General features: G+C 41.4%; 2 protein-coding genes across 8 annotated transcripts in view; one reads left to right on the top strand and one right to left on the bottom strand.

Annotated features, from left to right (window-relative positions):
• Positions 1-7829, top strand: part of LOC124857229 (phospholipid transfer protein) — a 36997-nt gene extending 29168 nt beyond the window's left edge. For all 4 annotated transcript variants that reach the window (XM_047348404.1, XM_047348406.1, XM_047348407.1 and 1 more), the window contains 7 exons: positions 2991-3050; positions 3151-3315; positions 3498-3565; positions 4707-4749; positions 4833-4896; positions 4980-5056; positions 5474-7829. In XM_047348404.1, coding sequence (XP_047204360.1) covers positions 2991-3050; positions 3151-3315; positions 3498-3565; positions 4707-4749; positions 4833-4896; positions 4980-5056; positions 5474-5578 — 582 coding nt within the window. In that variant the 3' untranslated portion in view covers positions 5579-7829. The remainder of the gene's footprint in view (positions 1-2990; positions 3051-3150; positions 3316-3497; positions 3566-4706; positions 4750-4832; positions 4897-4979; positions 5057-5473) is intronic.
• A 1730-nt stretch (positions 7830-9559) lies between these two features.
• khk (ketohexokinase) lies at positions 9560-23237 on the bottom strand. Of its 4 annotated transcripts, none has more exons than XM_047347908.1 (8): positions 23030-23237; positions 16481-16597; positions 14033-14167; positions 11256-11328; positions 10753-10899; positions 10379-10467; positions 10156-10313; positions 9560-9987 (listed from the first exon to the last, which is right to left on the bottom strand). In XM_047347908.1, the coding sequence occupies exons 1-8, from the start codon at positions 23122-23124 to the stop codon at positions 9893-9895; spliced, it is 909 nt and encodes a 302-aa protein (XP_047203864.1). In that variant the 5' UTR covers positions 23125-23237; the 3' UTR covers positions 9560-9892. The 4 variants fall into 4 exon arrangements, with proteins under 4 accessions (XP_047203864.1, XP_047203863.1, XP_047203866.1 ...); XM_047347907.1 differs by lacking the exon at positions 14033-14167 and adding an exon at positions 14356-14490 and having other exon boundaries at positions 23030-23236; XM_047347910.1 differs by lacking the exons at positions 14033-14167; positions 23030-23237 and adding exons at positions 14356-14490; positions 19238-19373.
• Between the last annotated feature and the right edge of the window lie 2893 nt (positions 23238-26130).

Below are 26130 nucleotides of genomic sequence, written 5' to 3'. Positions count from 1 at the left end.
GCACCAAACTCACAAAGAACCTGATGTTAGCACTGAACTAAGATTCAGAGATAGAAAGTGATGTTCCATTAGAACCAAAAAGGTTTAAATTGGAGATCAGAGAGTCCACCAGACCAGAACCTTCTGGTTTTTAAATCAGTTCATCGCTGAGTTAATCTTCAATCAAATCACATGCAATACAAATCCTAATTCAATTCAATTCAGTTTATTTATGTAGCGCCAATTCACAACACATGTCATCTCAAGGCTCTTCACAAAGGGTTAGGAATGGTGCGGGTTGTTGGGGAGGTTAGATTAAACTACTGTGTGTTAGAGTTTGGACATTTTAGAACGGGCTATGTGTAGGGGTACTAAGTAAAATAATAAACTGATTAAGTGTGTCCATGTAGAGCCCACTGATGGCCATTGTTATACTAAAAACCACAAGGATTGGGATACCTCTCTCTGTCAGACTGATTATAACCATTGGAAAAGAGAAGGAGTCATACAGGTAGCAGAAATGGAGGGTGTGTTTGCACCTCAACCATAACTGAGCCGGTTTAGGCTAAACCTGACTCCCCCTTACTCCAACCAACAGGGAGGGAGGAAGGCAGAGGTAAAAATAATTGGAGAGGGTTGTTTCCTGATGCATTGTGTGAAAGGTGGGTAACTTTAAAATGGGCTACGTCAATTCAATCGAATCATACAGATTTCAAGTCAGGTACATTTATTCCAATTAATCGTAACCATTGAAAAGTGCAGTCAGATTCAGTTATTTATTCAAATTGGATAAAAAGTTTTTCTGTCTAAGGAAACCCAGCAGATTGCATCTAGTCAGTGACTTGCAGCATTCACTCCTCCTGGATGAGCATGTAGAGACAGTGGACAGTCACTGGCGTTGACTTTGCAGCAATCCCTCATACTGAGCATGTATGTAGCGACAGTGGAGAGGAAAAACTCCCTTTTAACAGGAAGAAACCTCCAGCAGAACCAGAACCAGGCTCAGTGTGAGCGGCCATCTGCCACGACCGACTGGGGTTTGAGAGAACAGAGCAGAGACACAAAGATAACAAAGAGGCAGTGATCCAGGAGTACTTTCTATGGGAAGGAAAAGTAAATGTTAATGGATGTAGCTCCTTTAGTCGTTTCACCTAGAAAGAAAGAACAGATAAACTCTGAGCCAGTTTTCAAGGTTAGAGTCTGAAAGAGAGCACATAGAGTTAGTTACAGTAGAAGCTCAGTCAATCGCCATGTCTAGGAGAGAGAAAGGGTTAAGCACTGAAAGACAGGGCTATGTGGATCATCTGTAGAAGGTGAGCATTAAGTTGTTGCCAGCAGAAGCTTGGACGATGCCCCTCTCCAGAAAGGTGTCACAGGTAGACACAGAGTCAGGCCAGGTGTAGCTTCTAGGAAGAGAATAGAAAGAACAATGTTAAAAGCTGAAATAACAGCAAATAATGAAAATTTGGAGAGTAGTGTGAGAATGTAGCGAAGAGAGGGAAAGTGGTCATTTGTCTTCCAGCAGCCTAAGCCTATAGCAGCATAACTACAGAGATAGCTCAGGATACCCTAAGCCACTTTAACTATAAGCTTTATCAAAAAGGAAAGTTTTAAGCCTAGCCTTAAAAGTAGACAGGGTGTCTGCCTCACGGACTAAAACTGGGAGCTGGTTCCACAGGAGAGGAGCCTGATAACTAAAGGATCTGCCTCCCATTCTACTTCTAGAGACTCTAGGAACCACAAGTAAACCTGCAGTCTGAGAACAAGACATGCTTGTAGTCTATCTAACTGGTTGGGTTCATCAGGATTCATGGATAAGTAAAGCTGAGTATCATCAGCGTAACAGTGAAAATTTATCCTATGCTGCCTGATAATTTGACCTATTGGAAGCATATATATATAGTAAAGAGAATTGGCCCAAGTACTGAACCCTGTGGTACTCCACAATTAACCCTGGAGTTTAAAGATGATAAAACAAAAAGGAATCAGCCTCACCTTTAAACAACTTTAATATCTTACCATCAGACATCAGCTATTTATAATGTTTCACTTGCAGGACAAAATCAAACATATATTCTCCTCAGGCCTTGATTTACTGTAACTCCAACCTCCTCCTCAGTGTGAGCACCACCATAATGGTAATAGTTTGCTATTTTACTGCCCATAGTCTGTGAGCACAATGCTAAGGTGGAATGACCTCAGCAATGACCTTTGTAAAGGGTTGGGGTTGGTCATCCCCATTAGATGTCTGAGTAAATTTAGGTTAAAGTTAATGACAGTACAATTAGAAAAACAGAACAAATGTGGCTATTCAGAAAAGTTAGAGGAGAAAACCCCTTCTTTCTCCTGTGACCATTTTAGATTCATTTTAAGTCCAGCTTTTTTCTTTAGGTTTGTACTAATGTAATATAATTAGACTTAATATGCATCAGCAATACATGATCCATAAACAGAGTGTTCATTGGTTCCAATCCCCCTGTTTAGAGTGTAAACAGATATAGCACATTAACTACAATATATAGCCCAAGTATTTGTCTCCGTACTTCTACATGTACATGAACTTTGATGACATCCTATCCTTAATCTCTAAGGTCCAGTTTGTTGATAGATCCCACATTGCCAGCAGCAGCAACTTTAACTCATCTGTACACATCTTCCAAGGTTTAGGAGTGAGTTCTTAGTTAGATCAGAACCAGAACTGCAGCCTCTGCTCTAATTCATCCTAAAGGTGTTGAAGCAGGTCAAGACTTTGCAGGATAGTTAAGGTTCTCCACACCTGCAGCCATGGAAGTGGTTGGAACACCAGGATTCATTGATTTGGTGCTGGGACCCAATATTTTTTATTACTATAGTTTAATTTAGTTTCAGCAAATTATCCCTACATCCCTGAGCAGGCCAAAGATTTTCACTCAACACTTTTTAGGTAATAAATAAGCTGTGGTAATCAATTAATCAAAGATACTGACACTGAACGTCCGTCTGATTTTCATCCTTACTCAATTTGCCTTCAGATGCCCAAAGATCTGGAGGTTTTGCTGCGGACAACATATTTTGGAGCTATCATGATGTTGGTAAGAAGAAACAAAAGGCTGAAAAAGAACACAATTAGCAAAAAAAACAAGGTTATGTAGTATTTAGTAGTTCCTGATGTTGTTCATGTTGTTCTTTCAGAATCCAGCTCTGGTGGACGCACCACTATCCCTGCAGTTTGCTGTCAACTCGCCCCCAAAAACCTTTATCAAAACATCTGGAGCAACTGTTGTCATGACAGCCATCGTCAAGGTGATGGTTCTGCCTCCAGGTCAGCCTCCGGTCCAGCTCAGCAGTATGACCATGGTACCAAACACACAAAACTACACCCTTGCCTGAATGTTTAACTGGACATAAACCAGCTCAGTCTGTTATTTGTTAGAGATCACAGAGTCTGACTGGTTTCAGCCCAGTATAACTACCAGTTTATTGGAATAGTCTGAACCAGAAACCACTGGTTTAAAGCAAATTATTTTCTTTTCATGCAGGAAGCTAAATTTAATGCAAAAGTCTCAATGAGTGGAAAACGTCTGGCTGTCCATGCGGATCTACGCAGGTAAAGGTTTCCCTTTGATCTTTGAGACACAACCCTGGTTCTTGATTTAAGGCCTGAATCCTACCGGTTCTAGACTCAAATTCTGATTCTCCACCTGGTTCTAGACTCACACCTTGGTCTATATTTTAATATTTTTCAAGATTTAATCTCTTAACCCAAACCTAGTTCTAGACAGAAACGGTGAAGCCACAACTGTTCTCAACTCAAACTCTGAACTCAGACTGGGTTCTAGACTCAAACAGCTAGTTTTATAATCAAACCATGAACCCACACTTGGGTCTAGACTCAGATTGAACCCACACCTGGTTTAAGGCTCAAACACAGAATCTTTGCTTGGTTCAGACATACATAAAATAGTAAATTTTACAAAAAATGAGAAAAGTTGACAGGGTCTCATATTTCTCTGTACAGCCTGAAAATGTAATCTTACTCTGTCTTCCGTAACCTGAGCTCAATACACTTAATATTTGAGAATCAGGCCTAGTTCTAAACTCAAACTCTGCCTCTGGACTTTGGTAGCAGTGTTGCTGAGAAAGGACCAGATTTACATGTCTTCCGCTTGTAGAGACATTCATACTGCGCTCAATTTGTATTGTATTTACACATTAAAGCAATCATTAATTTTAACAGTCCCGCCCCCTACCTTAACCCCTAACTAGACAAACAAGTTCAGCTGATTCTAAAACATGAACCTGTTTACACAGGACCTGAAGTTTCACAGAACCTCTGGGGCATTGGGTTAGCTTCCAGAGGTGCCCTGATCAGAGGTCCCTGATAAACTCAGTTATACTCGGTGTATTCAAGAGATGCATTTAACCTGAAGATTTATCTGAAGTCATTCAAACATCAAGAGGAATACCAGCAGCTGTGAAGCCAGAGAACACATTTTGTGTCCCTCTGTTGCTGAACTGGAGGAAACTGACAGATAATAAAAAAACTCAGATGTGTCCTCTGTGTTTTTTAAACTCACTGTTTTATACTGGCATAGTTAAGAAGAGATGCAGAAGGACTGTCAAAAGAAACCTTTTTCTAAAACCTCTCAGAGCAGAAAACATCTGAAACTGGGCAGAATTATTTTAAATAAAATCAGATTTTTGGAAATGTTTCTGGATTCATCAGAGACATCTTTGTTGCCTTCCAGGTTTAAAATCTTCTCCAATCAGTCAGCCCTGGAGTCTCTGGCTGTAAGTGTGTCTCCCTTTCCTGGTTGAAATGTCTCCTGATTGACTCACAGAGCCACGCTGACAATCTGTCTGTCTGTCTGCAGCTGATTCCTCTGCAGGCTCCTTTGAAGACCATGTTGCAGATGTCCGTGGTTCCTCTCATCAACAGTAAGGACCCGCTTGTTCTCTGAAACCAGAACCTCTGATCTCTAACGCTGCTCTGATTGCTTCTGTTCTGTTTCTGAGCTTAGACTGGACCAAGAGGGGAGTCCGGATCCCGCTGGCCGATGGGATGGATTTCATCGAGGAGGTGGTGGAGTATCACAATGTGTGTTTTTACCTCTGATGATTGCAGATATTTGTCTTGGGTTTACTGTTCTTACTGTTTGTTTACACATTTTACAGATGTTTGAAGCCTATTAGGTCAAATAATCCTTATTTTCATTGTGATGTTTCTATATTTTAGCTTTTTATTCTATTTTGTATTGTATATGTTGGTTTTTTGGTTTTATGTCTGTCTTCTGTAGTTTTATCATTTTCAATTACTTCATGTGAAGCACTTTGGTCAACATTAAGTGTTGTTAAATGTGCTATATAAATAAAATTGACATTGTACCAATGTACCAAATGCAGTCGTACAAAGTAAGGTGCATAGAGAAATGCTGTATAAAAACCATGTCAAAAATGAATCATGTGTTACAAACACTGTGACAGTAACCACTCATCAGGCTGCATTGATCTGCAGGGTTTCATCGTGATTGGAGCCAACCTTCACTTCAGCAAAGGTCTGAGGGAAATGATGGCTGGGAGCAGTGACATCGAGCCAACCACCAGTACCAGCACTGTTTAAGTAAATGCATAAAGAAATGGACCAGGAAGCTAGGACATTATGACCACCTGTTTACTGTTTTACTCCCAAAATACCTCTCAGCCATCAGTGGAGGGCATCACCAAACCCAGTGGATAGTCAAATGTAACCAATGGACCTGCTGTCACCATACTGGTTCTGTGAGTTCTCTGTGTGTGTGTGTAGGGGCTCATTTTTATATGACATAGTCAGCTCAGTTAATCAGTGTGACAACCACCTGAAGAGGTTTAAAGATGAACTCAACTGTTTGACTAGATCTTTGAACCATAGACTGCAGAAATGTACATATAGGTAACCAATCTGAGCGACTGTAACTGTCAGTGGTCATAATCTTCTGGATGACGGCTAAACTTTAAATATCCATAAATGATGTAAATATAGATACAGTGAGCAAAGTGTGCTGAGGTGATCCAACCAGAGCAGCTGAAGATTGTTTTACAGACAGAGATGTCCTGAAGATAAGAAACAAGCTTTCCGAGTCACCATGAAAACATCACAATACTGACAGTGTCCAGAGTGAAGCTATTTTATTTATTCACAAACCAGAGCTTCTTTCTAACTCCACATTCAACCTCCCAGCAGGATTGAGCCTGACTGAAGGAAGGAGCTAAACTGTAGCTGTCTGAAGGCAAAGATGGCGACTTGAGTTTGAAGCTCCGACTTGAGTCGCACTTGAGTCACAAGATAAAAGTCTTCAGACTCAACGTAGACTCGTGCCGTATAGACTTGAGACTGGATTTGGACTTGACTGAACATATCTGGCTCCAGGTTTCTACACAGTTTTTCTCCCAAATGAAAGCAAAATCAAAAAATCTGTTTAATCCACAAAAGTAGTCAGAAGATAGATTAGTTGATGTCACAGTTGAGTGTTGTTGCAGATCACAAAGGATCAGTTAGAGTCAAAGAGGTCAAACTCAGCAGCTGTCACAGACAGTCAGACAAATGCAAACAACAAAATAGCAGAGATAGGAGAAACACACAAAGGAGCAGCATGAGTTTGCTCTGCATGTACATACATGTACATACATGTACAGTCACACGATGTGTTCAAGTGGAAACACAACATGTGTTTGTGCATCATCGTCTCTGAAGTGGCTCATCATATCTTAGATGAGACGTGACGTTTCCTGATAATCAGATAGATGATGGATACATCCTGCCTTCTGATTGGATGAAGTCTCACAAGTGACCAAAAACCTGAAAGCTCTGTTGTGGATCAGGGGCTGTCCACCTTCCAACTGTTGATGTGCGAATGCTCCAGGAAATGGAGCATTTCAACTGTTACTAAGTGGTTCAGGCATGCGTACCTTGCCTTTTTTGATCACTCCCAGGTAATGCTTCTGCTTAGAAATATGATCCAAGCCCAAGCTAAGGCCTAATGTATTATCAGACACTACATGTTTCTCCCAAACACTGAATTAATGTCACCATAATGGTTCCTGTGTGGTACCTATGTAATATCGATAGGTCTCCATCAACAAAACCTCATTGTTCATTTTATTTCAAATCAAAAGTCCTATTTTATTTAGATCTTCAATTTTGGGGTCAACTAATTTACTAAGATCCTATTTGAGGTCTATGCACACATTATTTTAAGTATTTTACACTAGGCAAACTAAACCTATTACCGAATTAGACCAAATTCTCTCAGCTGGGCTCCTTCCAACCACATCTACTCTTCATTCACCTTTCATGGATAAACATCCATGTACAAATTAATTTATTAAAATCACATTATGATAAAGACGTGAACTTCAAATTTACTTTCTCCAGAGATATTTGTATCAGAAATATATCTGGACAGAAAATGATTTAAACAGCAGCACCTTCACTTTAAAGGATTGTAAGTCTGACTTCTCAGAAGTAGAAAAAGTAATTCAAGATTTGTTTCAGATGTCAGATTTGTGTACTTTTACAGCTACTTTATCTTGTGCTAGTTTATTAATTTTGCTCAGTTAAAGTTTTCTATTTGCTCTAACAAAAGAAATTCTCATAGTTTTCATTAATATTGACACAAACATCATAACAGGTTAACCTGGATAAACTCCACCCAACTCTTCAAAAATAACAGCCTTTAAGCTGGTAATGAACATTCTTTGTATTAAGCCCACATTTCTATATTAAAATAGTTTTTTATTGCTCTGGTGTACTATTCTAATCTTACATGTCATTTTTTCATTGGCTGGAAGCAAAAAATCCTCATAATTAACATAAATAAAGGCTTGAAAACATCGGTCTGGGTGCAATTCATCTATATAATGCGTTATAATCACTTAGTGATGGAGTCACTGGATTAACCTTTGTACATTATACAGATTTATGGAATATGACTGTATTTTCACACTAAGCTCAACCTTTAATGAAGACAGAGATTCGGGTTAAGGCTAACCCCTAAACTCAGACTGCACTGTGTTGGGCCCAGCCATGGAGGGAGAACCACTGGACTACACAAACAAAAGAGACTGGTAAAAACTCTGAACCCCAGAATGCACAGCAGTAACCCATTTTCATTAAAAGCTCATAGAAAAGAGGATTTACAGCCGGAATCCCTGTGACGTCAAGAGGTCTACAAAGTCTGAAGGTTGGAAAAGCATAGATGTTTGTATGCTTCATGGCTCGTTCATGAACACTGTTACAACAATAACAATGACAGTAACACTATTCTACTCTATATTTCGTGCATATAGGCAGCGTCAAAACAACTCGTCTTACAAACACTGAAAAGTAGCACCTGACTAAATGTTACATAAAGAACTGCTAAAAAAACCAAATTAACATTGTTTTTACTACTGTTGATGTAGCAGCCATCTTTAATGCGGAAGATGGGTATGGCCGTGTTTCCCCGACTTTCCACCTCGCAATTCCGACTTTCAGGTGTGTTTCAGTTGAAATTTCCTTCTCGGAGGTCGGACGTTCGGACTTCCTGCTGTAATTAGAACACACCACTGCTCTTTACCCACAGCTCTTCCAGAGCTGCATTGGGGATAAATGCTGGTGGATGTCTGACTTCACTGGCCGAGTTTGACTATTTCTTCGAGGAACCTTGGATCCCAAAAGTTAAGTACGATCCGTTGTTCCTGCAGCCGACAAATGTAAACCGGCTGAAATTGAGACTAGCTGTCTTAAACCTTTCTGCCTGAGCTTTGACAGAAAAAGAATCTAATCCAGAGCTTCCCTCAGAGGAGACAGTGTCTCTAATGCGACTTTCCCCCTTCCTACCTGAGAGCAGACGGGCATAGGAACTGTGTCCGAAGAGCAGAAGCTTTCAACTCCCAGCAGCTCCTGAGAGCCGCTGCAGCTTCTTTGTTCATCTCCTGCCACCAACTCTTCGCCCCTTTGGACCTCCTGTTCATAATAACGGTTTACATAGGAAGTTGTCTGGGCAGATAAAACTAGTTTAGGTTGAAACTATTTAAATGTTGTTTTCTTCATTGTGTTTGCCTTGTGATGTTAAGCTGACTGAGTGCTAACAGGCTTCTAAGTCTTGAGGCTATTTTGTTTGAGTTTTGATGTAAAGTTAGGACAAACTTTATTTCAACGTGTAGTTTAAATACTGATGGTACTTCAACATCAGTTTGTCCTGTCTTATCTATGTTTTCCCCTCTTCTCCTCTCATTAACCTAAATTAAATATGTCTGTGTAGCTCTTTTAAGAAAACTAAATTCACTGATTGTTCTATTATACCAACCCACTGTCACATTGGGCATCAGAGGACAATCCCTGACAGACCGAAAGTTGTCTGGCTAAAATTAAAGTATTCAAACTTTTTTAATGATTTGGTTAATAATTATTAATCGTAATTATTAAAAGCTGCTAAAGGCCAAACAAATGAATTATTTCACAACTTCGCAACACCTTCACATTCTGAAAAATTTGTGGTGAGGTTCTGATGAAAATCAGGTCCACCACATGATGTCGTGGAAACATGACAAAGAGCTGGAAGTGATTCACTGAGTCATCAAAGACCTGCTGCATTGCAGTTTATTAATAAATAATTATCACATCAAAGTTAAACAAACCATTTAAAATCTGCATTGCTTCAGTTAGAATGAATCTGCACAGTAAACATCTGTTTATAGATCTTTGTTAAGGATGAGGGATCAAATCAATGAATTATTGATTAGTTATTACAGACAGCTTGTTTCTCAGCTCTGAAGGTTATTTTAGTTCATTGTCTTTTACATGTCGTCAGTCTTCTGAATCACTTTTCATTCTCAGAGCAGATTTATATTCTGGATTGCATCCAGTGTTCCCAGTGGAAGGTAACCGAGGCCTGAAACAGACGGTTCTGCTCTCTCAACAATTTTCTCTGATGCCATCATAACCATGGAAACCACACTTCCTGCCAGCAACCCTGCAACCAAAGGTCAGAGCATCCTGTAGGCTTCCTTCTGCAGACAGAAACAATGTTTCAGAACCAGACACTAACCCCAGAAAGTACAAAGTTCTGTTAAACATGGGGCGTATTCCTCCTTCATGGTTGTTACTGTTGACCTGTCTGATAGGACCAGCCCAGAAGACATTTCAGCACAAAGATCCTAGATTGAGAAGATGTTTACCATTGGACAGAGTGTAGAGGACACCGGCATTGAATGTGTCTCCAGCTCCAAGCGTGTCCACCAGAGTTTCAGGGGGGAAAGCATCGGAATGAAGGAGCAGACCGTCAGGACCCAAAGCATCTGCTCCTTTTTCTGCCCAGGCACAGATCAGGATAGCCCTGAAACAAAGATGGGTCAGAACCAGACCTGTTTTGTATGATCCCTCTGAACATTTTTAACTCACCCCTTTTTAACTCGATGGTAGAGTCCTTTCAGAGCAGCTTCAGCTGAGTTGAAACCGAAGTGATGAGCAACATCTTTGCTGACAAACACCTAAAAAACAACAAGGACCTGTTCATTGACTGGACCGACTGAAAACATCCGAACTTCTGTACCAAGGCTGCTGATAGACCCCGGCTGAGTAAAATAGGTTCAGGTCTCACTGGGAAGGTCCCAGTAAAAAAGCTGCTGGACCAGCTAACGGCATGTTCTGTCACAAGAACATAACAAAACACCACAAACTCTTTCAAAAAACGCTGCTACTGTGGGATGTTACATGATCCAACAGAACAAAGAGAAGATGCTCTACTATTCAGATATGTTAGAGATGACCCATACCACATCACCATAGGGGAACAGCTCATATAGCTGCTCTCTGGTCTTCTCAATCTCAACAGAGATGGTGATCCTCTGATGTTCTGGACGTTTGGTGTTAAACATCTCAACCTGCTGGATCATCTTCACCTGCTCACTGGCGTTCCGGGCCTGAAATACCACAGCATTGTACATATATATTATGCCCAGTAAACCCAGTAAAAACCGAGTAGAACTGGAGTCAGGAGAAGAAAGCAGTGGCTGTGTTCAGCATCAGTCAATCTGATTTAGTGAAGGAATTTGGAATAAAAACAATTTTTAACGTTTATCTGATTTTTAGGAGTTTTTGAAAGGTTTGCTAAAGAGAAGCTGTTCTGGTTGTTTCGACATCATTAGTCCAAAATTATTTTTTTTATTAATCTAAATGTTCAAGCTTTTTCAAGTTGAGATGAAATGTTAAGCTTCAGGTAAGGTTTATATGTGGTAGGATCACTGGTTTTGGTTCTGGTTTTTGGTACGTTTCTCACCTCCCAGTGTATCCACTTGAACTGATCAAGATTGATGTTGGAAAAATGTTCTACCGTTACATCAGGAAGATCTCTGACAGAAAGAAACCAAAGGTTAGAGAGTTTTTTTAGAACAAAGGACAGATAAAGCCCAGAACATCGTCTATTCCCTTGTCCTACAGGTCAAACATCTACAGGTCTGAAACTTGGACCTGATACTCTGGTCTGAAGGACCAGAGTATCAGACCTGATTCTCTGGTCCAGGTCCGATACTCTGGTCTGAAGGACATTTCCTTCAGTAGGATCAGATTTCAATCTCTGAAAACAAACGTTTTCATGAGCTTCTTGTTTGATCTGAGGAGCTTTATTGAGGATGACAAGCTTGATGTTCAGAAAAACGTCAGATAAAAATCACAAATGTTGAAATTAAACTTCATGGATTCATGTGGTCATTATAAAAGATAAAAATCTATCCATCTGAATAAAATACAGATCAACTGGAGACTAACTAACTGATAGTCAGATCTGAATGTTAAGGCCAATAAAGGCTCTGCAAGAACAGAGAAACGTGTTCTCTCTCTCTGAGCTGCAAGAACAAAATGGCAGTTCTTGCAACTTGCTCTCAACACATTTTAGGCATCACTTTCTCATGGTGTGGTGTCTGACAAATAAGTTGTGTTTGGTCAGATATATGAACAGGTGTAGTTACTAAATTAACAAATGCCGCAGCAGGAGGTACCAATGAGGATTTGCCAGGAGTTCTGCATTTGACGTCTTGTGAAGCATGAATTGTTCTGGTCTTCCTGATCTTGTTACCCTAAGTAAAATAACACATTTCCCAAATCCTACAAAGCATGTATTGGCCTTCATATTTTCAGGATGTGGGTGAAGTTACCTGTATGGCCTCAGAAACACCTGGACTGGTAGAGTCTCAGGTTAAAGTTCTGTTTCATCACATGTACATTAATGATTTTTATTCTCAGATCTGATGCATCAAAATTAAATTAAAACCAAACCACTGCAGACACTCAGCAGGACTCAAACAAAAGATGTTTTTGTTGAAGGGAACAAAAAATCTGTTAACTGATTTCCAAAGAACTGATGGGTTTCTGAGACTTTTTCTGTTTTATTTTCAGAACAAACAGAACATTTTAGAAAAAGTTCGACGTTTTAGCAAGTGAGACAGAAACAAACAAAAACAAGAACAATCTGACAGCCTGATGGAAATACGGGGGCAGATTAAAGAAGTGATTAAAGAAGTCTTTAAAACTAAAGGGAATAAAAATTAGGAAAGATCTGATACTTGTACCTTTAAATAAATAGTTTTAACCCGATTTTGGTTTTCAGATAGTTGTTGATCCTATTTCTTAACTTGAACTTAATCTCCATATGGGATCATTTTAGATCCATAAGCCCATTATTCCTGATTTTCCAGATCCAGATTAACTGCCAATCATTTCCAAAAATCTCAGCAGTGATTAATCTAAAAAAAGTTAAACAATTTAATTTGCTTTTAAATGTTTAATTAATTTTTGAAAATCCATCAGAACTCTGCAGTAAAATTTCCCAGGATTGATGCTTTATCTGCCCAACTTCTGGAAGCTTCTCGGACCTGCTGGACACCAAATCCTGCAGATGGTGACCCATTTTACTCTTCTTGGTGTTTGGACTTTATCCAAGTTTTTTGGCTTCTGTTTTTGAGAACCGATAATTTTCTGTAGGGTTCAGATCTGGGGAGTTTCTTGATCACAGATGGAGAGTTTACATGTTCTGATCTTTGAGCCAATCTGTTTTTACTTTGGTCTGGTGATCCATGCTGCATCAGTCTTGCTCCTTCATCCACAGATCATCACCAAACTGTTCCTGGATGTTGGAAGAAGTTGCTTTCAGAGGACATTTTGATCCCCCTCTTTATCTATACTAGTTTTGCACACATGGAAGGATCAGGATGCTTCACTGTTGGCACCACACAGGTCTCAGGTTAGCTCTTAGCGTTTCTTTTCCAAATCTTCCAAACAATCAGAAGAAGGATTCATCAGGCAAAACTTCCTCAGAAAGATGCTGGATCTCACAGTCAGCACAGAAACTGAAGCTGCAAAGTTTCTAAAACACAACATTCTGTTATAATAATTAATGTATTATTTTAAACTCTTCCTAACTCTGTTTCCTAATCCTACAGCTGAGTTCTGCAATGAATTAAACCAGATTCAGCTCTTCTTGATTCTCTTTAGCATGTTAAACAGCGTTCACTAAATACCTCATCACTTTCAGCACAGGTGAAGAGCTAAGCTACCATGATGATCAATCAGGAGCTGAATCTCTCCTGTTTCCTGTTTTTTTTAGTGAGGATACAGTCATGAAAAAACATCCTTTATTCTTCCATACGGCATAAACAGAGAAACTATCAGCTAACTTCTGCTGATCAGGTGAGCATTTCTATGAAATCATGGTTTTGGTACTTTGCTGCTCTAGAGCATACAGCTGTTTGTTAACCCAACACCAGGGTGGAAAGATCTCAGCAATAACCTTAGAGAAACTAGACGTCGGCTTATCTCCAAACTGTCGGAATTCCATCATTCTACAAAAAGAAAGATTATTCCCAAGTGGAAAACATCTCAGACCCCAGTTCTGGTTAAAGGTCAGAAACATGAAGTACTCCCTGATACCATCCAACCGGGGGCATCAGAATCTGATGGTCTGATCAGCTGGCTGACAGAATGAGCCTCATGTTGTCTTCATTTTAAGGCCTCATGATGAGGTGCTCAGTGAACGCTGCATGGTGGGTGCGGCACTCTTACATATCATAGAGGAAGACCGTTCGAGATCCGCTGGATGGACAGACCACGCAACATGCACATGGAGTTTGACCTTTGATCTGCCAAGCAACTTCTGACACATCAATCCTACGCTGTAAGAAGTCGGCCATGATGAAACTGACAGACAGACAGGAAACATAAATGTCTGCTTAAAAAAAATGTACATATAGAGAACATTAAGGTGGACCAAACCGCAACTGGTCTGCCATGAAGATGAAGCTGCAAAAACCGAGGCAGTTAGTCACTCAAACACACACACACACACACACACACACACACACACACACACACACACAGAGACAGACCTGTTCATATGCAGGATGGTTCTGCTTCCTGTGCTGATGTTGCTGATGACCACAGAGGCTGGAGAAATGCACTGAGCATGTTCAGATACCAGAGATACGTCGATGCTGAACTTCTGAAAATCCTCCAAAATAAAGCTACAGACAAGAAACTGTTTACATCTGCTCTGCATTTCATAACTGATATCCAAACAATAGGTGGTCTCCATCTCCTCTGTCCACATCTAAGCTACACCAGAGCAAGTCTTTCCTGCAAGAGGGTGTCTGAGCAAGAAGATGCTCTGAGGACAGAGGAGACAAGTTCAACCCAGAAACAGGTCAGAGCCCAGGTTTCTGCAGCTCATCAAACTGATTACAATTCATTGTGTTGGGTTAAAGGTTTGAACTGAGAAATGTCAGAAAACATTTCTAACAGGACAAATTACCTGCAGACTGTTTCATTACTAAATCTGCTTCTCTTGGTTCCGACCGGTTTGACTTTATTCTATCAGTCTGATCCTATAAACACTGCTTTTATAGGTTCAGACTGGATTTATCAGATTATTGTGTTTCTAACAGCAAAAACAAATCAGATTAACTGTTATCATGTTCAGGGGCGAACTGGTCATCGGGAGCACTGGGACATTTCCTGCTGGCCTGGCCCGCTCTGCGATCGTTGGGGGGCAGGACCAATGGTTTGGTTCGGTTCGCACTTAAAAACAATTCATGTGGCTCACTCGGGTATCTGCCTGGCTGAAACTCCCACAGCAGTAGCGCCAGGTAAAGACAGACTCCCCACCTCCGTTTTGTGACTAACTGTGACTAACTATGTGCTCTCTTTCAGACTCTAACCTTGAAAACTGGCTCAGAGTTTATCTGTTCTTTCTTTCTAGATGAAACGACTAAAGGAGCTACATCCATTAACATTTACTTTTCCTTCCCATAGAAAGTACTCCTGGATCAGTGCTTCTTTGTTCTCTTTGTGTCTCTGCTCTGTTCTCTCAAACCTCCAGTCGGTCGTGGCAGATGGCCGCTCACACTGAGCCTGGTTCTGGTTCTGCTTTAGGTTTCTTCCTGTTAAAAGGGAGTTTTTCCTCTCCACTGTCGCTACATGCATGCTCAGTACGAGGGATTGCTGCAAAGTCAACACCAGTGACTGTCCACTGTCTCTACATGCTCATCCAGGAGGAGTGAATGCTGCAAGTCACTGACTGGATGCAATCTGCTGGGTTTCCTTAGATAGAAAAACTTTTTATCCAATTTGAATAAATAACTGAATCTGACTGAACTGTTCAATGGTTACGATTAATAGGAATGTATGAACCTGACTGTTGTGAAGAACCTTGAGACGACATGTGTTGTGAATTGGCGCTATATAAATAAACTGAAATGAATTGAAAAGAGAAGGGGGTCACACAGGTAGAAGAAACATTTATTTTGTAGGTATTCAGTTGATGACGTGTGCAGACGTCATCTTAGTCTTAGTGGTTTGCATTTATTTGCTGGCGGTGGCCTGCTGGGATGGTATCAAATTCCCGGCCTGGATTATTGTCCCAGTCCGCCCCTGATCATGTTAGACTTTTTCTTGCTGAAAGGACTGAAAGCTGTATCTGTTAAGGAGGAACATTCATGTGGACAGTGTGGGTGGTAAAACAGGTTCTCTGTAGATCCATGTTGTTGTGTAACTGAAGTCCTGAAGATGACCTTGGATCCTTGTTTTTCATTCAAACAGAAACAGACATTAGGAGGCTGTTTACACCTATTGTTCTTTTTACATTCCTTATGACTTACCTGTTCTAATGAACCAAGCAGTTTTCCTCATGTATGCTAGCTGTTCTAATGTTCTCATTAATGCCAGACCTGATATAATGTTCTGATCATTAGAATTATTCTGTTGCAATTATTAACTGAACTCTAACTGTTCTCATTTAAACTGTTCATTAACAAATAGTCATACAGACAGCAGTTAATGTAATGGACCAATCAGGAAGCTGGACACATGCTATGAGTTAACAGTGGTCAGTGATGGATAAATATCACTTGTTCTACATTTATCATGAAACTACTTCAACATCAATCAGATTCAGAGTCAGACTCAGCTGTGATTGGTCCATTCTGTCCTGATCTTGATGTATTGATCGATACTCACTCAGCCACCGGACCTGCAGCCAGTGAGCCCATAAAGGCACATGGAGCTCCTAGCAGCGACAGCACCGTGCATGAGTTTGAAGCGTTTCCTCCCCGCTGCCAGTGCTGTGACAGACACCTGCAGGCACACAGTGATGTCATCAACCCCAACAGCATTTACTAATATCCATTACAATGAGACAACTGATCAGAATTAGTCTGAACAACATGGGTGGTTCTAGACAGGGGCCAACAAGGGCTGAAGACATAAATCAATGTCTTCTAATGATGTGCGCTGGCACAGAAAACAAGCGTATCGTGACACCTGGACTTCCGTGTCTAAAGAGCTTAAAGGACTGATCATATAATCTAGGGCCACAGTACGTAACCAACATTATATTTACGCCTTTGCCCTTTAAGGCTATCGCTACTGGATTAAAGTTGAGGTTATTCCCCTCTGCCGTGGTGCTTGAGGCACGCAGGACTTGTTATGCTGCGTCAATATGCATGTTCGAGCTGCTGATGTGTTTCCTTTTATTTCTATGATCTTCCTTGTTTATGACCAGGGCTGCTCTGGGTTTTTCGGATCATTCTCTTATCCACCTCATCCCAACCTACAGACAGAGACTAAGAGCTTCCAAACCCAAGGTTCACACTGTTAAGAAGTGGACTGAGGAATCAAAGCAGATGCTACAGGCCTGCTTTGAATGCACAGACTGGACTGTTTTTGAAACTTCAGCCACTGACTTAAAACAACTAACTGATGTGATGACATCATACATCAGTTTCTGTGAGGACATGTGTGTGCAGACCAAGAGCTTCTGCACCTTTGGGAACAATAAGCCATGGTTTACTCCACACCTCAGGAATCTGCGCAGGGAAAAGGAAGAAGCTCACAGCAGTGGAGATTGGGCGCAGTACAGGCAGACCAGGAACAGACTAACAAAGGAGATCAAAGCAGCTAAGAGAAGCTACAGTGAGAAGCTGAAGAACATCCTTTCTACTGGTGACACTTCAGCTGTATGGACTGGTCTGAGAAACCTGACTGCCTACAAGAGCCACTCCACCCATCCTGAACAGAGTCGTCTCCTGGCCAACCGTCTGAATGGCTTCTACTGCAGACATGACAAGAAGCCATTCACACCTCAAACCATCTCCTCCACATCCCATTCAGGAACAAGTTCTTCCCACAAAGCAACCAACCCCCCACCATCAGATCCTCTGCCTGCACTAAAGATCTCCGAGGAAGATGTAAACAGGCTCTTTCAGCGCATGAAAACAAAGAAAGCTGGAGGACCCGATAACGTCTCCCCATCATGCCTGAAAGCCTGCGCAAATCAACTCGCTCCGATCTTCACAAGGATCTTCAACAAGTCACTGGAGAAATGTGAGGTTCCCTCCTGCCTCAAACGATCCACCATCATCCCGGTTCCCAAGAAACCCACCATCCTAGGATTAAATGACTACAGGCCTGTAGCCCTGACGTCTGTGATCATAAAGTCCTTTGAGCGGCTGGTGTTGAAGCACCTGAAAGACATCACAGGCCCCCTGCTGGACCCCCTGCAGTTTGCTTACCGAGCAAACAAGTCGGCAAATGATGCTGTTAACTTAGGTCTACACTTCATCCTGCAACACCTCGACCGTCCAGGGACGTACGCCAGGATCCTGTTTGTAGACTTCAGCTCGGCCTTCAACACCATCATACCAGACATCCTCCACCAGAAGCTCACCCAGCTCAACGTCCCAGCCTCCACCTGTCAGTGGATCAATAGCTTCCTGACGGACCGACAGCAGCAGGTGAGACTGGGGAGCATCTTCTCCTGATCCAGATCAATAAGTACTGGTGCCCCCCAGGGGTGTGTTCTAACCCCACTCCTCTTCTCTCTGTACACAAATGACTGCACCTCATCGGACTCGTCCGTGAAACTCCTGAAGTTCGCAGATGACACCACTGTCATTGAACTGATCCCGGACGGTGATGAGTCTGCATACAGACAGAAGGTGGATCAGCTGGTACACTGGTGTAGTCAGAACTACCTTGAACTCAACCCACTCAAGACTGTGGAAATGGTGGTGGACTTTCGGAGAACACCACCCCCATACACCCCCCTCACCATCCTCAACAACACTGTATCGGCCGTGGACCACTTCAGGTTCTTAGGAACCACCATCTCTGAGGACCTGAGATGGTCTTCACATATAGACACTGTTCGAAAGAAGGCCCAGCAGAGACTGTACTTCCTGAGGCAACTCAAGAAGTTCAACATTCCACAGGAGCTGCTGGTCATCTTCTACACCTCCATCATTCAGTCTGTCCTGTCTTCATCCATCTCAGTGTGGTTTGGCTCATCCACAAAACAGTACAGGTCCAGGCTGCAACGAATAATCAGGACTGCAGAGAGAATGATCAGGGCTGACCTTCCCTCCATCCAGGACTTATACAGGTCTAGGGTCAAGAAAAGTGCTGCTAAAATCTCTGCGGACCCCACACACCCTGCACATAAACTGTTCAGAGCTTTACCTTCAGGTGGCGCTACAGAGCACTGTTTACTAAAACCAGCCGCCACAAAGACAGTTTCTTCCCTCAGGCTGTTTCTCTGATGAACATTTAATAGAGTACCAAAGTCGCAATTCCACCTTGTATATGTGTATATTGTATATATATATTTATGGACATAAAGATATATGCAGAATATATCTTATAACACAAAAAACAAAAAAGAAACCCAAAGAGCAAAGTGTACCGGAGTCAAATTGCTTGTTTATTGTATGTACAAACCTGGCAATAAAGCTGATTCTGATTCCTGAGGAGTTGTTGACCTGCTCTGCTCATCGTTAGACTGTTACAGTTTGTAACCTTCGACGTCAATCTTCACAGCAGCAGGTATGTCACCTCAGCTGTTGTTCAGTGACGCTTCTGAGTGCAAAGGAGTTTGAAGTTGTTGTTGAAGTAGCAGATCCTTTATGTTTGTGATCCTGACCGACCCAGTGAGTCATAGACTACATAGTGCTTCAACTTTGATCCAGTAGCGATAGCCTTAAAGGGCAAAGGGTATACTAAATAGAATTTTTGTTACGTACTGTGGCCCTAGATTATATGATCAGTTCTTTAAGCTCTGCGCCTCACTGTTTCCCACACGGCTGAAGATAAAAAGCCTATTCTGATAAGTCAAAAAACTATTCAACTGGAGCTTTTCTGAAATGTAAAGAAAGCAGAGCTCCAGTCATCACAGAGCCGCATCAGCTATCAATCAAAATACGCAGCAGCGCCCCATGTCTTGACCAAGCTGCACGCCACGATGCTGGTAAAATAAAACAGAACAAGAAAAGGATTTCCTTGTATAGCCAACATCAGTAGACTGAATATAAAGGAAAGTATGTCCAGGAAAAGAAAATGTGGCTACAACAAAGACTGAACCGGTTTCTAATTGGGTGAGGCCAGTGAAAGGTGATTTCTGAGGGATTTTTATTAAGTTTGCCAAAGTTATTTTTTTAGTTTCACTAGTAGGGGAGCCCGATGTGCAGACACCGTAAAAGTGAGTCGCACAAGAAATGCAGAGCTGAAAAAGCCACCTGCTGATCTATGGACTCATTTTTACTCAAACCGAGAGATGACTGCCAGACAGACAAGGTAAAAGCAGCTAGCTTACCAGGGTTAAACTTTAAAAGCTTGTAAAGTATTTTCTGATAAACTTTATTTAATTTTAAAAAAGAATTATAATTTTTCTTAACATGTGGTCATTCATTGTTGTGCACTAACAGGCCAAGCAGACCTTGATTGATGTAATGTGATCTAATTTTTGTTAAAATAAAATTTATGATGTCATCATAGTGTTGATAATGTGTCCTTCATAAGCATCCTTGTTGTCCCGCATTCGGTTTTCTGAGATCAGGGTCCTCATGTACAAAGCGTGCTTATGCACAAAAACCTTTGCAGTGCAATGTTTTACACACAACTCGGCATGTACCAAAACTCAGCATGTGTGGAAGCCACGCAAAGTTTTTCAATCGACAATAAACCAAAGAGAGCTAAACCTCACCTCCATCCACTGAATTATGACTCCTTTCAGTTTATTTAATTCACAGAGCATCAAACCTGATGTTTCCTCATGACTTTGAGCTTTTAATATAATTGATACTGGACATCATTTAGCTTCATACAATAATATAACACACCTGAGAAAATGATCGAAACAACCTCTGTCGGATGGAAACTGTGAAACTTCCTGTTTCTGTTGTTGAGGAGCAGAAAATGGATGAGAATCATCTAAGAGACACTTTCATTCTCGGTAAGAAGAAAACGGTGTCGGATCAGCAGATTAACTCCTGACAAGTTGATGGTTCCTGAGGTAGAAAAGCTGGAGACAACCACACATGTCCATTAATAGCTGCTAAAGTTGCTCCTAATTGTGGAAAGATGGCAGCTTTGGTTCAGCTGGAGGACATCACCAATGGAAGAAGTCAATAAGAAGTCAATATGCTTTAGTGAACAGAAAGTATCTTCATTCAATATATGTTCAACCTATTAGTGATGCACTGATGTGTCTCACTAATACAATGATGGCCTCCTCAACTCATGATTCCTTTATACTATAATAATAATTATAATTCTTTTAATTCTAATAGTTGTGTTGGGAACAAACCTCCATCAGGCTCCTGTGTGATGGAGGCTTCGAGGTCATCACTGATGTGACATCCTGAATGGTTTTCCTGGTTTAAAGATCCTCACATAGTGTGTGTGGTGACAGTCTTCCTCATAGAAATATAGGAGACATGTTCACCTCATTATAATGATCAGCATTGAGCTACAATTGAGCTCAATGCAGCATCTAGATGGCGCTGTTTGGATTTAATGCAGACATAGTAGAACTAAACAGGTTCAAGCCGACAAACATTTCAGTTTTAGTCAGGTTTAAGTCTCTGATGTCATTCAGGTAGTTGTTGGTTTGCTGAAATTCACTACAAATATCCCTCATGGTGTGTAGACAGTCTCTCTTCGCATTTCTCCACTGAAAGAAACCGGTTCGGTTCTATGACTGCCACAGCACTGTTGCCATGGTTATTTGGACACGTGCCGGGTGACCTCCGGCTATTTATACTACATATGTATTAAGAGGCGAGGACTGGGCGGTCCAAGCGCCACGTGCAGCTGCGTAGAATTGACTGCAAATCGGGATGTTTGAAGGCTAGGTGTGCGGCGACGTGTCTATGCACCATTCCTTCATCTGAAGTTTTTTTCTGAATTTGTCCCTACCGCGAACTTTTCGTATGAAATCTGCTCACTCTTTTCTACATGAGGCCCCTGTTCACCCTAGCGTGGACTTTTTTCAGTGCTGCGCTGGGTCCAAGAGATACACATAATGGGCAAAATGCATAAATATGGATTTTAAAGTGTAATTCTTAAAGGGGAAGAGGAGGTGTAGCGCAGGTGGTGTAGGGGTTAAGCTCGCGACCATGTGCAGAGGCTATAGTCCTTGATGCGGCTGTCCCGGGTTTGAGTCCCCGACCCAGCAACCTTTGCCGAATGTCTCCCCCTCTTTCCTGCCTACCTACTATCAGAAAAATGAAAAAATAAAGGCCTCTTAGTGCCGCAAAAAAAAAATTAAAAAAGAAAGTGGGGAGAGTAAGAAGGACGTTTCAAAAACTGTATCAGATTGGTCCCTTGGACCAGTTTTATTTTATACCTTAACAGTTTTACTTTCACAATAAATAAAAAATTAGGGTGTATTGAGATAGGATTACAGTTATTTGATATTTGCTAGATCAGTGGTCAGCAACCTGTGGCTCTGTGACCCACTTAACAAATGAAACAAAAAATATTGTCCTGTTTTTTCTTTTTTCATTCTTTTGTTCTATGCCCCCATGACAAAAGGCCCTGGTCCCACTCTGGCCCTCATGTAAATGTGGTCCAGAACCATCACTTTTGAACACCAGTCAGACTGTCACAATAGAAAACCAGTTAACCAGTTAAACTGGAGGCCGACTGGTGTCTGCTAAATACGACCCCGAATTGTTTTCTGTGTTTAGATCCTGGTTGCAAATAAATCTGATGCAACATCCAAATCCAGACACAAGACTGAATGGACCAAACTGAAACATCAGAGTAACTGGACCCTGAAGGTTCAGATTGCAGAAGTGACTGATGCTGTCAGAACCACATTGTCAGGGTAATGAATTGCAGAAAGCTTCATCTTCCCAACATAAAACCTGTTAGACTAGAAGATCAGACATATTGTGGGATGAGCTTCCTCTGCAGGCAGATGTACACTAACTCAACGTTTCTCTTCCTGCAGTCTGCAACAGGTGAAAACCTGGATCAAAGGTCAGAGCCTTTGTTCTGAACCGCAGGTTTATGACCTGTTTTACAGAGAAGCCTTTGGCCTTTGGCCATGAAAAGCTGATAAACCAGCCGCATCTTTACAGGGAAACTTAATACTCGTTCTGCAGCTGTAACACTGGTTCATACAAACTTGATGAGCACAAACAGAAGGACTTAGACGACCCAGAGACCGTCAGAGTCAGTCTGGTGATCAGGTGCAGGCTCTGTGTGAGAATTAGCCTTTATGCTAACCTGCTGTCAGTGTCCTCCTCTGGGTATTTATCCACCACATTGATGATGTCCAGACAAACCAAACCCACGCACAAAATCTTCTTTTGATCCTCCATGTTGGTCCACACACAAACACACGCTGGCGTAAGCTCGTCAACCAACAGCCTGGACTTTGATACAAACACAGATCATCTGTAAAGACACAACATTTAGATACATTACTTCCTGTCTGATGAGGCTCCAAAATAAAAGTTTCAAAGTTTATAACAGCAAATCAAAGAGCTCAGTGTAAACAACCTTTTTCACTTCCTGTCATGTGATCTTCCCACATACTGGTGACAACACAGGACTACTCTACTGCCATCTGCAGGACATAATAGGAAAGGCAAGTTCATTTCTTTATTATTATGCACTCAGGGTAATTTAAAGTGTTTCACACAAAACAAAGGAACAGAGATAAACACAATAAAAAGGCCCAATATATCACAAAACTATAGTAAATATTTAATCATCACATGAAAAGAAAGAAAGAATAAAAAGAAATTCAAAACAAATGAAGAGCTAAAACATGATAGAAATGAATGAAAAAGCAATCCTGACCTTTGTGGATGATAAAAGTAAACAGTGATGTTTACAGTCCTGATAAAGTAACCAACAGTTTCTGAACTTCTCAGGTTTTCAGGCAGTGTGTTCCAGAGCTGAGGAGTATATAAACTAAATGTTGCCTCACCTTGTTTGGTTCTGGTTCTGGGAACATGGAGTGAGCAGGTATTTGATGGCCTTGCGGTCTAAACCAACACATTTTTAAAACATTTTCTTTCTGTTTCTGACAAACAGGGAGCCAGTGAAATAATTTAAGGTCTGATATTGATTCTTGAATTTTTGGGACTGATAACAATGACACTTACATGCTCAGGGAAGACAAGCTTGTCCTGTATGCTTTGGGCTTGGATGTATTTAACATTTTCTTGTTCTCCCTAGAGAACTGAGCTTCCCTTTGAAAAGATTTTCACACTCCAAGAGTCTCATTCTCAGCAGTGAATATATGGTCCCTGTACTTGGCTAAATTCCAGTGACTTTCCACAATGGAAAGTGTGGAGTCCATGCTGGATAACTTGTGGTCAAAAGAATCTAGATAGATTCTAGAACAGTCGTGATGCTGGTGAAACGCTTATGGGGGAAATTTACTGCCAAAAATCAAGAGCACATATTTTCAATTTGAGAGCAGGATTTATTCTTCTAACCCTATCTAATGCTTCTTGCATTAGATAGGGCTAGGGTTAGTAATTTCTCCTGCTTGCTTCATCGTCCATGTGCACAAACTTGCTCTCTGCTCAAATCAAACCCGCGCAGGAAAACAGTACTGGAATGCAGCTACCAAAGGGTCCTGACAGACCTTCCGCACCGCATACACACCAGCAAGAATCCCACAGCGGACAAAGGAAACCCGGCAAAGGAATGAAGCCACAACAGGTTTCAATCCTATCACAGGCAACCAAACTGGCCGGCATCCCTCAGCCAACCAAGAAAACCCAATGCCGGAACAAAGCTAACAAGGGGCTCAGATGAACCCCCTGCACCCCAAATCGACCCGGCTAGGAATCCACAGTACCCAAAGGACATCCGGTCACAGAATGGAGCCACGGTGGGTTTCTCCCCCCACATGGCAGGTCAATCGACCAAGGACCCCCACAACCACTCCACCCACACCCCCACATCCCCACCCGCATTCCCAATGCAGGAGGTCAGTCAGTCATTTTCTATACCTCTACTTCCATAGTGGGTCGTGGGGAAGCTGCCTATCTCCAGCAGTCTATGGGAGGGAGGCGGGGTACACCCTGGAGAGGTCGGCAGGGCAACACACAAACAACCAAGCACACACTCATTCATATACCTAATGGCAATTTAGAGAGACCAGTTAACCTAACAGGCATGTCTTTGGACTGTGGTAGGAAGCCGGAGTACCCGGTGAGAACCCACGCATGCATGGGGAGAACATGCAAACTCCATGCAGAAAGACAGCCGGACCTTCTTGCTGCAAGGCAACAGTGCTACCAACTGCACCACCGTGCAGCCAATGCAGGAGGTTTTAAGTAAAAAAAAAAAAAGGGGAATAAAGTGGACGCCTGAGTTAAGGTGATAATTAAAAGGTTTTAAATTAGATTTAATGTTAAGTGAAAAATTCGGTTTCTAAAACTAGAGTTAAATTAATTCTATAACTCCAAGTTTATTATGAAGGTTGCGTTAAATTATGAGCTTAGGTTTCAAATAAAAGCCAAATAAGTGGAATGTAATTGGAAGTCAAATTAAAATGTTTAAATTTAAAGCTAATTGAATTAGAGTATTAAGAGAAAATTAAACTAAAAATATATTTTAAGGTGTAGTGATAAATTTTAAATTAAAGTTAAAAATCAAATTAGAATTTAAGTAAAAATTTGAGACAGATCATCAGTAGTGGACCTCGTGGTCATTGGGTGTTCCGGCCATTATCACTAGCTAGTAAGACACTACACTTTCAGGGAACAGAGAAAGTCAGTAGCCTGGCCGGTAATGAGTCTTCACATTGGCAAAACACCCAGGCACTGAAGTGCTGACTGCCCAGCCTTTTTAAGCACCTCCTGATGAGTGGATTACAGGTTGCACCAGTTAACCTCTGGCACCGGCAGCTCTGGCGGCATCTAGAGGTTAAACAGAGTAAGCAGCAGGCAAAACGCAAAGCAAATACCCCAGGTTCTGACAATATCAGTCCGCCATGTCAGTTGCAGTCCTTTTTATTCTCATTGAACTGAGAATAAAAGGGACAGTTCAAAGTTGTTGTTTGATACTGTATCAAGACTCACCCAAAGAGTGGCTACCTGCTGTAATATGACAGTATGAGATTTTCTTGTGTTTTTTTCATGATGCGGTTGAGGACATCAGACTGGAAATTCTCCAAGTAACATTTTACTTGCTGCTGTTCCTCCTATTAGCACTGGACAAACGTCTGATTTTGAGTTCCCTTCATTGTCTGATTTCTATGACATTGATATTTTAGCATGATCAACAACCTGTTCTTTGGATCCTTTTCCATTGTGGGTTATAAAGGTCTACACTTGGCGCATACATGTAATCTATTTCAAATT

This window comes from Girardinichthys multiradiatus, chromosome 20, assembly GCF_021462225.1.
Source record: "Girardinichthys multiradiatus isolate DD_20200921_A chromosome 20, DD_fGirMul_XY1, whole genome shotgun sequence".
Classification (NCBI taxonomy): Eukaryota; Metazoa; Chordata; class Actinopteri; order Cyprinodontiformes; family Goodeidae; genus Girardinichthys; species Girardinichthys multiradiatus.
This window is presented reverse-complemented; position numbering and strand designations above follow the sequence as displayed.